Source organism: Petromyzon marinus, chromosome 17, assembly GCF_048934315.1.
Source record: "Petromyzon marinus isolate PM22_M1 ecotype Great Lakes invasive population chromosome 17, UKy_Petmar_22M1.pri1.0, whole genome shotgun sequence".
Classification (NCBI taxonomy): Eukaryota; Metazoa; Chordata; class Hyperoartia; order Petromyzontiformes; family Petromyzontidae; genus Petromyzon; species Petromyzon marinus.
In genome coordinates, this window is record NC_133683.1 from 10,335,178 (window position 1) to 10,349,161 (window position 13,984).

The 13,984-nt window shown below is 52.6% G+C and overlaps 1 protein-coding gene across 1 annotated transcript in view; it reads left to right on the forward strand.

The window, feature by feature from the left end:
* The window catches only part of LOC116943368 (cytoplasmic dynein 1 heavy chain 1-like), a 159,602-nt gene extending 145,733 nt beyond the window's left edge, over window positions 1–13,869 (forward strand). Inside the window, exons 81-84 of the mRNA XM_032956208.2 lie at window positions 100–242; window positions 4,810–4,984; window positions 8,765–8,892; window positions 10,925–13,869. Of these exons, the coding sequence (XP_032812099.2) occupies window positions 100–242; window positions 4,810–4,984; window positions 8,765–8,892; window positions 10,925–11,053 (575 nt within the window). The 3' untranslated portion in view covers window positions 11,054–13,869. The remainder of the gene's footprint in view (window positions 1–99; window positions 243–4,809; window positions 4,985–8,764; window positions 8,893–10,924) is intronic.
* Window positions 13,870–13,984: the final 115 nt, after the last annotated feature.

The following is a 13,984-nucleotide window of genomic DNA, read 5'->3' on the forward strand; positions in this document are numbered from 1 at the left end:
GGCACCCACCGTTCGGGCCTTCGTAGGTGCTCGCTAACCGCACTTGTCCCAACGGTCTGTGAAGGCTATAGGAGTGGGGGGATTTTTGTCTTTGTGCAGGCATCCTGCCGCGCAGCTGGGCGCGCTACACCACGCCGGGCAGCATGACCGTCATGCAGTGGGTGGCCGACTTCAGTGAGCGCATCCAGCAGCTGCAGAGAATCTCCCACGCGGCATTGCAGGGCGGCGCCAAGGAGCTGAAGGTGCGGTGCGCACACACGCACACACGCACGTACACACACGCACACACGCACACACGTACACGCACGTACACACACGTACACACACGTACACACACGCACGTACACACGTACACACACGTACACACACGTACACGCACGTACACGCACGTACACGCACGTACACACACGCACACACGCACACACGCACGTAAACACATGCACACATGTACACGCACGTACACGCACGCACACGCACGTACACGCATGTACACGCACGTACACACACACATGCACGTACACACACACGTACACACACATTCACACACACGATCACACAAATAACGTACACACACACGTATACGTACATACAACAACAACAACAACAACCGCCATTCGCCACTAAGTGGCGGTGACACGGGTCGACTGACTAAGATGACTGAGATGGCTGGATGATGCACCACCTGTGCCCCCTACTGTGCCAACCTGCTGTGCTTTAGCCACCCGGCGCTCCGCTCGTTGTTGTGAGCGTCGCTCCTCCGCCCTCCGTTGTTGTTGGAGGGCGACTGCCTCCAACTGCCCAGTAGCGTCCTTCACGAGCCTCCTCCACAGAGGCCGATCTTGACACCGCTGGTACCAGCCATTGGCAAGTCCACTCAGCTCCTCGTCCTCCTGTACCACATCACTCTATCTCTTCTCTAGCCCGTGCCGCGCCCGTTTAGCCCCCTCGATCCGGCCGAACAAAAGCTGTTTCAGCTCGCGGTGGCTGGGCATGCGGGCTACATGACCAAGCCATCGCAGCCTTGCCTGCCGGAGGAGCTCACCGATGGGACCTTGCCCAGATCTTTCAAGGATTTGTGAGCTCCTCACACAATCCATTCTGGTTAAACCCAGGATGGATCGTAGGCAGGCCAGCCTAAATGTTTCTAACCGGCGAAGATGTTCCATTAGGGGGGTCCACGTTTTGCAAGCGTAGAGAAGGGAGGGAATGACCATGGCCGAGAAGACCTGAAGCTTAGTGCGGAGCGACAGACCAGGTAGCTACCACACAGCATTACGCAACCGATGAAAATATATTGCCGCTCGACTGATTCGGAAGTGAGACCTCTGCTGTTAAACTGGAGCCGGTCATAAGCACACTTCCCAGGTATGGGAAACTCTCCACTCTCTCCACAACTGCCCCATCACCGATTGGGAGTTGTGGGGGTGGAGTGTCCGATGGTGCAAAATACCCAGGCAGGTGCTTAGTTTTGGTGTGGCTGATGGTAAGGCCCCATCTCTTAGTGGCACGCTCCAGTCTCAGCAGCAGCGTCTCCAACTCCTCCTCTGAATGAGCAGCTATTACCAAATCATCAGCATACATAACGTGGTTGAGCAATAGGGAGCCATCCCTTGACCGCACCCGGGCATCGATCAGCCTCCCATTATATCTGTACCATATGGAGATTCCCCCGGTACAGCTATTGAAGGCTTCACGAACTACGTGGTCAAAATAGATGTTAAATAATGTGGGAGCCAGAGGACATCCCTGTCGCACCCCAAGGTGTACAGGGAAAGGCTCGGACTCCCGGCCACGTAGTTTTACCCGGGCCCGCTCACCATCATGAAGGTCCTTAATGATCGTGAGCAGAGGGTCAGGGACTCTAAAAGCACGAAGAACAACCCAGAGCCCAGGCCTACTGATGGTATCATAGGCCTTGACCAGGTCAATAAAGCAGAGATGTAGGTCTTGCTGGAATTCCCTACACCTCTGCTGTAGCAGACGGACAGAAAATATGGCATCTGTGTAGGACCGCCCTTTCCTGAAACCGCATTGGGGCTCCGCAAGCCTCTCCTCAGCGTGCCTGGCAAGGCGATGTTGAATAATCCTTGCGAGGACCTTTCCCGGCACACTGAGGAGTGAAATGCCCCTGTAGTTGTTACAGTCTGTGCGGTCCCCCTTCTTAAAGAGGGGGACCACCAGGGCATCCTTCCAATCCTGCGGAACCCGTCCATTGGTCCAGACTGTTGTTATGATGTCATATAGGGCAGTCTGTGCACAAACTCCACCCTCCCTCAGCATTTCGCTTGGGAGATCATCTCTGCCCGCTGCCTTTCCTGGTCTCAGACTCCGGATTGCCTTCAGTACTTCCTCAACAGATGGCACCTCAGCCAGCCACTCACAGGGGGTGACTTCTTCCAATATTTGAGGCACTGCAGCCTCAGCAGGGTCATCCCCACTTTGTGCCACAATCTTTTCCTGGCTGAGGGATTTTCCCTCCCCCAGGACCTCACAGAAATGCTCAGCAAATCTGCAAACCTGTTCCTGGGGGTCGGAGATTGGATCACCGTTTTTTCCCCTAATGATGGTAATAGGTGTGGCGCTGCAGGTTGCTTTTTTATGGAGTTAAATAGAGATTTGTGATCGCGGGCCACTGAGGCAGACTCCATCTCCTCAGCAACCCGTGACCACCACCCATCCTTGCAGCGCCTCACGGCTCTCCGAACCTCAGAGCGAAGGCTGCAGTAAGCCTCCTCATTTTCTGACGTGGGATTCTGTAGCTGGTGACAGTGGCCTGTCGCTTTTTCTCAACCATCTTGAACACTTCCTCTGTCAGCCAGGGTCTCTGGGTTGGTCTGGTCCGCGTACCCAAAGCAGCCATTGCAGCTGCATGAGTCACAGTCCTAAACCTCGCCCATTTACCCTCGACATCAAGAGGAGTGGGAGACGATGCCAACCCCAGCCGCAAGCGATGATGAAATTCTCGCTTGCAACTTTCATCAGATAACTGAGACCAGGCCACTTTAGGTTGGAATGGGGTCCTGTGTGTACACCCACCACCGGAGTGGAAGAATGGCAGGCGCATCTTACAGATGACTAGTCGATGGTCAGAGGGCAGATCAGCTCCACGGTAGGTCCTGGTGTCAAGGACATGGTCTCGCATTCGCTGGTCCGTCACTATGTAGTCCAGCAGATGTTCTTGCTTGGTCCCGGCATGCATCCATGATGTTGTGTGGATGCGCCGATGCCGGAACAGCGTGTTGGTAATTACAAGCCCATGGGCTGCACAAAAATCTAGCAGCCTCCTACCGTTGTTATTGAGCTGATCTGGCCCATGCCCTCCAATCACTCCAGACCAGGTGCCAGCATCATGACCAACTCGGGCATTGAAGTCACCCAACAAGATGACTCTATCCCGAGGGGCCACTTTAGCCAGCACCTGTGACAGGAGGTCATAGAAGGCATCTGACTCATCGGCTTTGCCTGCATCCCTCCACGGATGTTCGTCTTCGGTGAGAACATAAGTAACCACGACCACCACTCCTCGCCTCCGGTTGATGGGAAGGCGAGCCCAAAGTAGCCTGGGGCTTACAGCTTCCCACACCTCACCGCCACACTCCCACGCCCCCTTCATTATTTTGTTCAAAAGAAGAGCCACACCCTGTTGTTTGGCAGTCTGCTGCCCCGAGTAGAGGACTTTCCACCCCTCATGGTGGCAAGAGCCAGAACCGGTCCACCGGACCTCCTGAATCCTGAATGCCACAGAGATCCAGGCGGTACCGGTCCAGCTCCTGACAGAGGAGTTGCAGCCTCTCCTCCGCAGTGAGCGTTCTAACATTCCACGAGGCCACACGAAGTGGCTTTTCGTTGTTTCTGGAGGAGCCCCAAGGGTAAAGATTCAATCTCCTGGCTCCGCCAATTGAGATTTGGCCAGGTGACGTCATAGACGCCTGTCCCCGCAGGGGCCTCCGGCACAAGCTTATTAGTTAGATATTTTATTCGTGGTTTAGTGGTAAATTTTTGAAGGTGGAGGGGTTACCAGCCCCTCGCACCCGTCCAGAGCCCCCGTTTAGCCACTGTGGTGGTCACAGACGCCATGAGGGGAGAGGGCCAATCGGAATTGGCCCTCCCCCCACAGCACTGTCCACGACAGAGTTGCCCGTCCGGCACTGCAAGGACGTAGGGGGTTGTTTTGCCAGACATACATGCACAGGCGTGTATACATACGTACGCACACACACACATGTATACATACATACACACGCGTATATACACACGTCCACACACACACACACGTATACATACATACACACGCGTATATATACACACGTCCACACACATGTATATTCAACACGTACAAAGACAATGACAAATGCCCCCGGTAAAGGCTTAGCAGACTGTTGGGGCAAGTGCTGTTTTCGAGCACCAATGAAGGTCGAAAATGGCACACGAGGGGGTGGGTGGCCGACACCACGCCCGGCCGCCTTTGACCAGTGGCAAGCACAACAACAACAACCGCCATTCGCCGCTAAGTGGCGGTGACATCACCATGGCGCTTGTACCAGGCTATGTGCACGTTAATGCCTTAACGTGGCAAGCACACACACAAACACCGACACGCACACACCGATACACACACCCACACAGACACACACACACCGACACACACAAACACCGACACGCACACACCGATACACCCACACAGACACACACCGACACACACGGACACACACCGACACACACAGACACACACGGCCGCCATCCCCCGCCACCGTGGCCAATTCCTTCTGCACCCCCGCCCCCGCCCTCCTCACCGTGCGCCGCCATCAGAGCCTGCACGTGTGGCTGGGGGGGCTGTTTGTGCCGGAGGCGTACATCACGGCGACGCGGCAGTACGTGGCGCAGGCCAACAGCTGGTCCCTGGAGGAGCTGAGCCTGCAGGTGACGGTGAGCGGCGCCAGCGGAGGAGCCCAGGGGCTGGACGCTTGCAGCTTCGGAGTGACGGGTGAGTGTACGGCGGGGCAGTGACGGGGGAGTGACGGGTGAGTGTATGGCGGGGCAGTGACGGGTGAGTGTATGGCGGGGGAGTGATGGGGGAGTGACGGGGCAGTGACGGGGCAGTGACGGGTGAGTGTATGGCGGGGCAGTGACGGGGGAGTGTACGGTGGGGGAGTGACGGGTGAGTGACGGGTGAGTGTACGGCGGGGCAGTGACGGGTGAGTGTACGGCGGGTGAGTGCCGGGGGAGTGTACGGCGGGAGGGGGGAGGTGGGGGGGGGTGCTGGGCTGGGTGTGCGGCTCGTTTCCACGAAGGGCCGCTGGGAGAGTTTGTTGAGTTTGTGGCCCCGGGTGGGTTCAAAGTGGGGCGGCGTTAAGTCACTTTGACTATACATTACGCATACATCACGTCTGTTAAATCAAACCGTTCAAAAGAAGAATTGTCAATACAACTAAGAAAATAATGGTGACTTCGAAGTACTACACCACAATATATATTACGTAAATATTGTGTCTCTTGAATGAAACTGTTAATGAGGAAAATGTCAATCCAACTGAAAGAAAAAAAATTGGTAAATCAACCAAAAGGCTTTTTGAAGCGATGGTTCCATAAACACGCAGATATTCACTTATACAATCAGCGGTGAGAGTGCATTGAGAGCGCTGTATTGTTTGAGGAGCTTACAAATCCTTGAAAGATCTGGACACATTCCCATGAGCAGTGGCTGGCCGTGTATTTTACACCGAGGCCTTCAGTGCCATCCTCTCGCAATTAAACCGCCTTCGAATAACCTCACCATGACACTAGGGCTACAGGATATTGCGATTCGACGTAACGACCCCATACAGTGAGGGAAAAAAGTATTTGATCCCCTGATGATTTTGTATGTTTTCCCACTGACAAAGAAATGATCAGTCTATAATTTTAATGGTAGGTTTATTTGAACAGTGAGAGACAGAATAACAACAGCAAAATCCAGAAAAACGCATGTCAAAAATGTTATATATTGATTGGCATTTTAATGAGGGAAAGAAGTATTTGACCCCCTCTCAATCAGAAAGATTTCTGGCTCCCAGGTGTCTTTTATACAGGTAACGAGCTGAGATTAGGAGCACACTCTTAAAGGGAGTGCTCCTTATCTCAGCTTGTTACCTGTATAAAAGGCACCTGTTTAAAGAAGCAATCAATCAATCAATCAGATTCCAAACTCTCTACCATGGCCAAGACCAAAGAGCTCTCCAAGGATGTCAGGGACAAGATTGTAGACCTACACAAGGCTGGAATGGGCTACAAGACCATTGCCAAGCAGCTTGGTGAGAAGGTGACAACAGTTGGTGCGATTATTCGCAAATGGAAGAAACACAAAAGAACTGTCAATCTCCCTCGGCCTGGGGCTTCATGCAAGATCTCACCTCGTGGAGTTGCAGTGATCACGATAACGGTGAGGAATCAGCCCAGAACTACACGGGAGGATCTTGTCAATGATCTCAAGGCAGTTGGGACCATAGTCACCAAGAAAACAATTGGTAACACACTACGCCGTGAAGGACTGAAAGCACATATACATGCCCGTCTGAAGTTTGCCAATGAACATCTGAATGATTCAGAGGACAACTGGGTGAAAGTATTGTGGTCAGATGAGACCAAAATGGAGCTCTTTGGCATCAACTCAACTCGCCGTGTTTGGAGGAGGAGGAATGCTGCCTATGACCCCAAGAACACCATTCCCACCGTCAAACATGGAGGTGGAAACATTATGCTTTGGGGGTGTTTTTCTGCTAAGGGGACAGGACAACTTCACCGCATCAAAGGAATGATGGACGGGGCCATGTACGATCAAATCTTTGGTGAGAACCTCCTTCCCTCAGCCAGGGCATTGAAAATGGGTCGTGGATGGGTATTCCAGCATGACAATGACCCAAAACACACGGCCAAGGCAACAAAGGAGTGGCTCAAGAAGAAGCACATTAAGGTCCTGGAGTGGCCTAGCCAGTCTCCAGACCTTAATCCCATAGAAAATCTGTGGAGGTAGCTGAAGGTTTGAGTTGCCAAACGTCAGCCTTGAAACCTTAATGACTTGGAGAAGATCTGCAAAGAGGAGTGGGACAAAATCCCTCCTAAGATGTGTGTAAACCTGGTGGCCAACTACAAGAAACGTCTGACCTCTGTGATTGCCAACAAGGGTTTTGCCACCAAGTACTAAGTCATGTTTTGCAGAGGACTCAAATATTATTTCCCTCCTTAAAATGCAAATAAATTTATAACATTTTTGACATGCGTTTTTCTGGATTTTTTTGTTGTTATTCTGTCTCTCGCTGTTCAAATAAACCTACCATTAAAATTATAGACTGATCATTGCTTTTTCAGCAGGGGATCAAATACTTTTTTCCCTCACTGTATTCACAGTGACAGTAACCTTTATCGACTGGAATAAAGTGATTTAAGACAAGCCTCAACGCCTATGAGAGTTACCATACACTAATTGCAGAGACATGAATGCACGGTGACTGAAACTATCAAGGATGTACCACTATTACGCAGTATGAGAGGATGCTGCATCACAAATAGACATCGCATAGCCCAAATCAATGTCATTACCAAATAAACAAGAACAAGCTAACAACAACCAGTCACATTTACTCTTACGACCACCAAGCAAGCAAAAATGACGTAAAACACAAATGACACAATCAGGATTCAACAACAAAAAAAATGTAAAGCACTACATCTAAAAATCTAAACGTCACAAAAGAAAGTTTAAATGTATCCTAGATAATGCTAAGTTAGTGCTAGCTAGTTTTACTTCAGTTAGCTAACTGGCCCACCGATCACGCCACACGAACAAGGCTAACGTAGGCGGCTAGGCCAGCTAGAAGGCTCTGGCATGTCAAAGAACACGCCCACCATGGCAAACTCGACATCTGATTGGTTAAAGAATATAACAATCAACAACATCGTCCCCATTTGCTTCAACAGCAGAGGGGATTCACTCGACATCCTGAAGGCCTCAGGGTAGATTCTTCACCCGGAGAGGCGGGGACAGCACAGGTGGAAAATCTGATTGTATAAAAGCTCTCATTTATGAGCTGCATTGGAAGCAGCTCAACTGAGGGAGATAGTAGCAATGAAATGACGTTACATACAGCATTACTGAAAATATATATTAAATTATAAAAAATAAATTTTCTGATTCTGACAATCTCTAGGCCAGTAGAGGCCTTGCTGGCCCTGACAGCCTGCCTCTGCCCCGAGTGAGCTCCTCGTGTTGGCTGGTTCATGTAGCCCGCATGCCCAATCACCGCATGCCCAAGCATCTTCTGTTTGGCCGGATAGAGGGGCACTAAAGAGATGGAGTGATGCGGTACAGGAGGATGTGGAGCTAAGTGGACTTGCTGACTACTGGTACCAGCGGTGTCAAGATCGGCCTCTATGGAGGAGGCTCGTGAAGGATGCTACTGGGCAGTTGGAGGCAGTCACCCTCCAATAATAACGGAGAGTGGAGGAGCGACGCTCACAACGAGCAGAGCACCGGGCAGATAAAACGCAAGTCAGCATAGTAGGAGGCGCAGATAGTGCATCAGGCATTCATCTCAATCAGTCAACCCAATAGTACCTGGGTCTGTCCCGTGACTTCCTGCCAGCGGGCCTTCGACACTTCACGTGGCTTCAAGGTGCACCGAGGCCGACACAAGCGCCTCCTACTATGCCGTCACATCATGCCAAACGGCGGTTGTTGTTGTTGTGAGGGGTGGTGTGTGACGGATGATGTGTGGTGGGTGGTGTGCAGGCCTGAAGCTACAGGGCGCCACGTGCTCCGATAACAAGCTGTCTCTGTCACACACCATCTCCACCGAGCTGCCCCTCACTGCACTGCACTGGGCCAAGCTCACGGATGTGGAGAAACTGACGACCACGGTGAGTGCCACCGCTACACCGCTCACACGCACTCACACACGCATGCCGCTCACGCACACACACCGCTCACACACACACACACATACTCACACACGCCGCTCACACACGCCGCTCGCTCACACACAGACTCGCACACGCCGCTCACACACACTCACACACGCATGCGACTCACACACACACGCCGCTCGCACACACACATAATCACACACACACTCGCACACAGACTCACACACACACATTCAACAACAACCGCCATTCGCCACTAAGTGGCGGTGACGTCACCACGACGCTTGTGCCAGGCCATGTGCACCTTGAGGCCACGTGAAGTGTTGAACGCCCGCGGGCAGAGCTCACTCATGGTGACGGGGCAGACCCAAGTGCCACGGGTCGACTAAGATGACTGGCTGATGCACCACCTGTGGCCCCTACTGTGCCAACCTGCTGTGCTTTAGCCACCCGGCGCTCCGCTCGTTGTTGTGAGCGTCGCTCCTCCGCCCTCCGTTGTTGGAGGGTGACTACCTCCAACTGCCCAGTAGCGTCCTTCACGAGCCTCCTCCACAGAGGCCGATCTTGACACCGCTGGTACCAGTCATCGGCAAGTCCACTCAGCTCCACGTCCTCCTGTACCACATCACTCCATCTCTTCTCTAGCCCGTGCCGCGCCCATTTAGCCCCCTCAATCCGGCCGAACAAAAGCTGTTTCGGCATGCGGTGGCTGAGCATGCGGGCTACATGACCCAGCCAACGCAGCCTTGCCTGACACACACATTCGCACACACAGACTCACACACATTCGCACACACAGACTCACACACGCCGCTCACACACCCCGCTCACACACACAGACTCGCACACACAGACTCAAACACACACACACACAAACTCAAACACGCCGCTCACTCACACTCACCGCTCGCACACTCAGACTCGCTGCTTACACACCCCACTCACACACACACCGCTCGCGCATTCACATATGCCACTCACATACTCACACACATACCGCTCACACATGCCACTCACATACTCACACACACCGCTCACACATGCCACTCACATACTCACACACACACCGCTCACACATGCCACTCACATACTCACACACACACCGCTCACACATGCCACTCACATACACACACACACACCGCTCACACATGCCACTCACATACTCACACACACACCGCTCACACATGCCACTCACATACACACACACCGCTCACACATGCCACTCACATACTCACACACATACCGCTCACACATGCCACTCACATACTCACACACACACCGCTCACACATGCCACTCACATACTCACACACACACCGCTCACACATGCCACTCACATACACACACACCGCTCACACATGCCACTCACATACTCACACACACACCGCTCACACATGCCACTCACATACTTACACACACCGCTACATCGCTCACACACACTCACACACAAAACACAAAGATCCCCCGTGTAGCCTTAACAGACTGTTGACGCAAGTGCATTAGCGAGCAACTATGAAGGCCGGCATGGTATACGAGTGGGTGGGTGGGTGGCCAGCACCACGCCCGACCGCCTTTGTCTCTCCAGTGGCGATGTTTCTAAACACCGCACCCACCAGGTACTCATTTGAGACTCGGGTTCGCAAAGCAGTGCGCCAACCACCGCGCCATTTCTCCCCATACACACACTTACGCACCCGCATGTACGTGAGTGCGTGTGTGAGTGTGCGTGAGTGCGTGTGTGAGTGCGTGTGAGCGGAGTGGCGGTGGCCTTCACCGTGGTCGTCATTTTTATCTCCACGTCCGTGAGCTTGGCCCAGTGCAGTGCAACGAGGGGCAGCTCGTTTTGCCCCGGGCCTCCGAAAAGCGCCCTGGCGTGCCTCTTTGTCAGTCACGTAGACATCGACGCTTTTACACCAAATTAAAAAATATTTCTCAAGCACGGGAACGGAACCGCTAAGACTCGCCGATTGTGTCGCCAGACAGATGGGGGTAGTGTGCGGGTTTAATAAAACGCCTCCCTCCCTCCAGGTGACGCTGCCCGTGTACCTGAACTTCACACGCGCCGACCTCATCTTCACGGTGGACCTCGAGATCTCGGGGCATGAGGACGCGCGGCGATTCTACGAGCGAGGAGTCGCCCTGCTGTGCGCCGAGTGACGGGCCGGAGATCGCGTGGTGCCCGCACACACGTACACACACGCGTGGTTACACGCGTGTGTGTACGTGTGTATCCACGCGTGCGCACAAGCGAGTACATACGCGCGCACACAACCGCGCCCGCGAGCACACACGCACACACGTATGCAGGGACAGAGAGGCTCGCACACAAACCTACGCACGTACGCACACACAGAGCAGACGGACGCACACACAGAGCAGACGTACGCACACGGGTAGAGAGTCACACCGCCTGCAGTGGCACGCAGGCGCATGGGCGTAACCGCACGAGCTGGAACGGAACGTATGCGCACGGACCCACCTGTATAGGCGCATCACGCAGGGGTACCCAGGCAGGGGTACCTGCATAAGCGTACCTGCACAGGTGTGCCTGCACTGGTGTGCCTGAACAGGTGTGCCTGCACTGGTGTGCCTGAACAGGTGTGCCTGAACAGGTGTGCCTGCACAGGTGTGCCTGAACAGGTGTGCCTGAACAGGTGTGCCTGCACAGGTGTGCCTGCACTGGTGTGCCTGCACAGGTGTGCCTGCACAGGTGTGCCTGCACAGGCGTGCCTGCACTGGTGTGCCTGAACAGGTGTGCCTGCACTGGTGTGCCTGCACAGGTGTGCCTGAACAGGTGTGCCTGCACAGGTGTGCCTGAACAGGTGTGCCTGCATGCATGGACATCGACCTGTCCAGACGCACCTCTCAGGCCAACCTTGTGCCTGCACACAGCCGCAGACGACGACTACAAACTCCCGGCACGGGGGACCGAGTGGTTTGACTCCCGACAAGTTATTTATGTATTTATATTTATTTGCACGCGTTTCATTTCATAGCGATCGCTTTACTACCATATTTATTAACTCGACCTCGGCGGGGCAGGGATTTTTCTCCTCGTAATGTGAACACCGAGTCGGTAATTTTTAAACGACGGGCGAGGGGTGTCCAAAATAAAGAGACCCTTCGGAGCAATTTCCATTTAAATTGTGATGGAGGCATCGTGCTAAATGTTGTTGCAACATTGTAAACACTTACACTCCATACGCCTTGCTTAGGAGAGTGCCTTTAGCCTGGCTCCATGAGACGCAGGCATTGGCAACTGCATGTTAAGCATTTTAGACGGTCCCAAGAGTAACTCTTGAGACCGCAGGGACCGTTAGAATGACGAGAGTTCGCATGGCTCGCGTGCTGATGCTAGGGTCCCCGGAAGTCAGACTAAGGCACTGTGAGGGTTATTTAAGTCAAGGTTAGGTCTCTACTCGAATCAGAATCTTTATTTATCCCGGAGAAATCCGATGAGCCATGAAGCTCCTTTCCACAGATTAATAAGCACTGGGCGGCGGGGCAGCCCCGAAGCATTGGTGGGGATTTCACCATCATCCACCAGTGGTCCTACATCAGACTATTATTGGACTTGTCATAATTTCGAGACCGATTTTATCTACCACAGAGATGATGGGGTGGGGGTGGGGGGGAAGCTGAGATGACAAGTGACCGGGATTTGAGTTATAACCACGGCGCCGCACGGATTGCTTCGACAGAACTCCTCAGCAGTACAGCGACAACTTCAAAACGCTAAACTGTCACTGCTCGATGTATTGCTCACGATAATTAACGCGTTCTGCTCGTAATGACCGCGTCATCCTGTCAACGTGATGTTTAAAAATCCTCTGCTTCGTTCGGTACGCGTTCCGTGAAAACAAGTTCAATACCCCCACAAAGCTCAGGCGAGCTTGCGGTGACACTCCCATTGCCAGCTCTGAGCCAGTGGTGGAAATTCCACGTTCCTATGGCAGGGGCTTCCCATTCCTCAAAATGACCACTGTTCACTTCCCAGGAAGTGGTACATATTTTATCAACCCCAGAGGAATGACGATGAAGATTATGATGGGCCGAGTCAGCCCTGGACTGGGAATTGATATTGTGACCTTGAGCTTGTGAGTCACGTGGTCTGACCACAGGCGCCACGGGGTGCTGAGTGTAGTGATGGGTAGTGAGTAGCCAGGCTATCGGTGGGTAGTGTGTGTGTAGGCAGACTGGGCTTATCGATGTTGTTGTTGTTGTTTACAAAGCTGCTGTGTTTAGACTCCCTTGACGATTAAAGTTACCCACGCCAGGCTTTTGAGAATAGGGTCCTCAAGTGCAGCAGACTTCTGCTGCAGCGCCTGTCAGAACAGCCAAGTTCAGTATCCCCATGGTCAGTAGTCACGTGGAACTGAATTCCACATTCACGTGGCAGGGCCCAGTGTTTCCCCTAAGACAACGGCAATCGGTGTGGATTTTCCCAGCACCCGAGTGGTACAGCCTCGAGATGATAACTTTACGGACCACAGAGGGTTGATAACGACTTCATGATGAAGCGGTAACGACTGTGGTTATTTATCAATAGTGGTAATGAATTGACTCCGACGGTAGTGATTTGAAGGGTCTACTGGCACAACACAATACGTTGAGATTTGGCGTCTTAATGCGACAAATTGTAGAGAAAAGTGCTTTTGGGCAAATGTGAACAAATGTTTCATGGTGGTTTTATTTCCGTTTTGGGAGCGACTTGAGAGTATAAGGGTGCAAGGAAAGGAATTAAATCCATTTTGGTCAAGGTGAAATCGAAAGCAATAGCCAAGTGATTATGATGGTGGCAGTGGTGTGATGATGATTGCGGGTTTGATGGACGATGGTGATGATTTGACAATGTCGGTGCCGATTTGATGGCTGTATGGGGTGGTGATGATGCTGCTGACACGGAGTGAACTGCTCAGCAATGGAACGCGCTGTGCTGAGGTTCTCTCATTAAAAGTCTGGCAAAAGCAAAATCTCCGCTTGTGTTTTAACTCGATGCAACATTGAAGCGCGGTGTTTGAGCAAATACCCTGCCCTCTGACACGTTTGCTAACTCTTTAGCAATTTTTTAAAGTTAATATAACATTA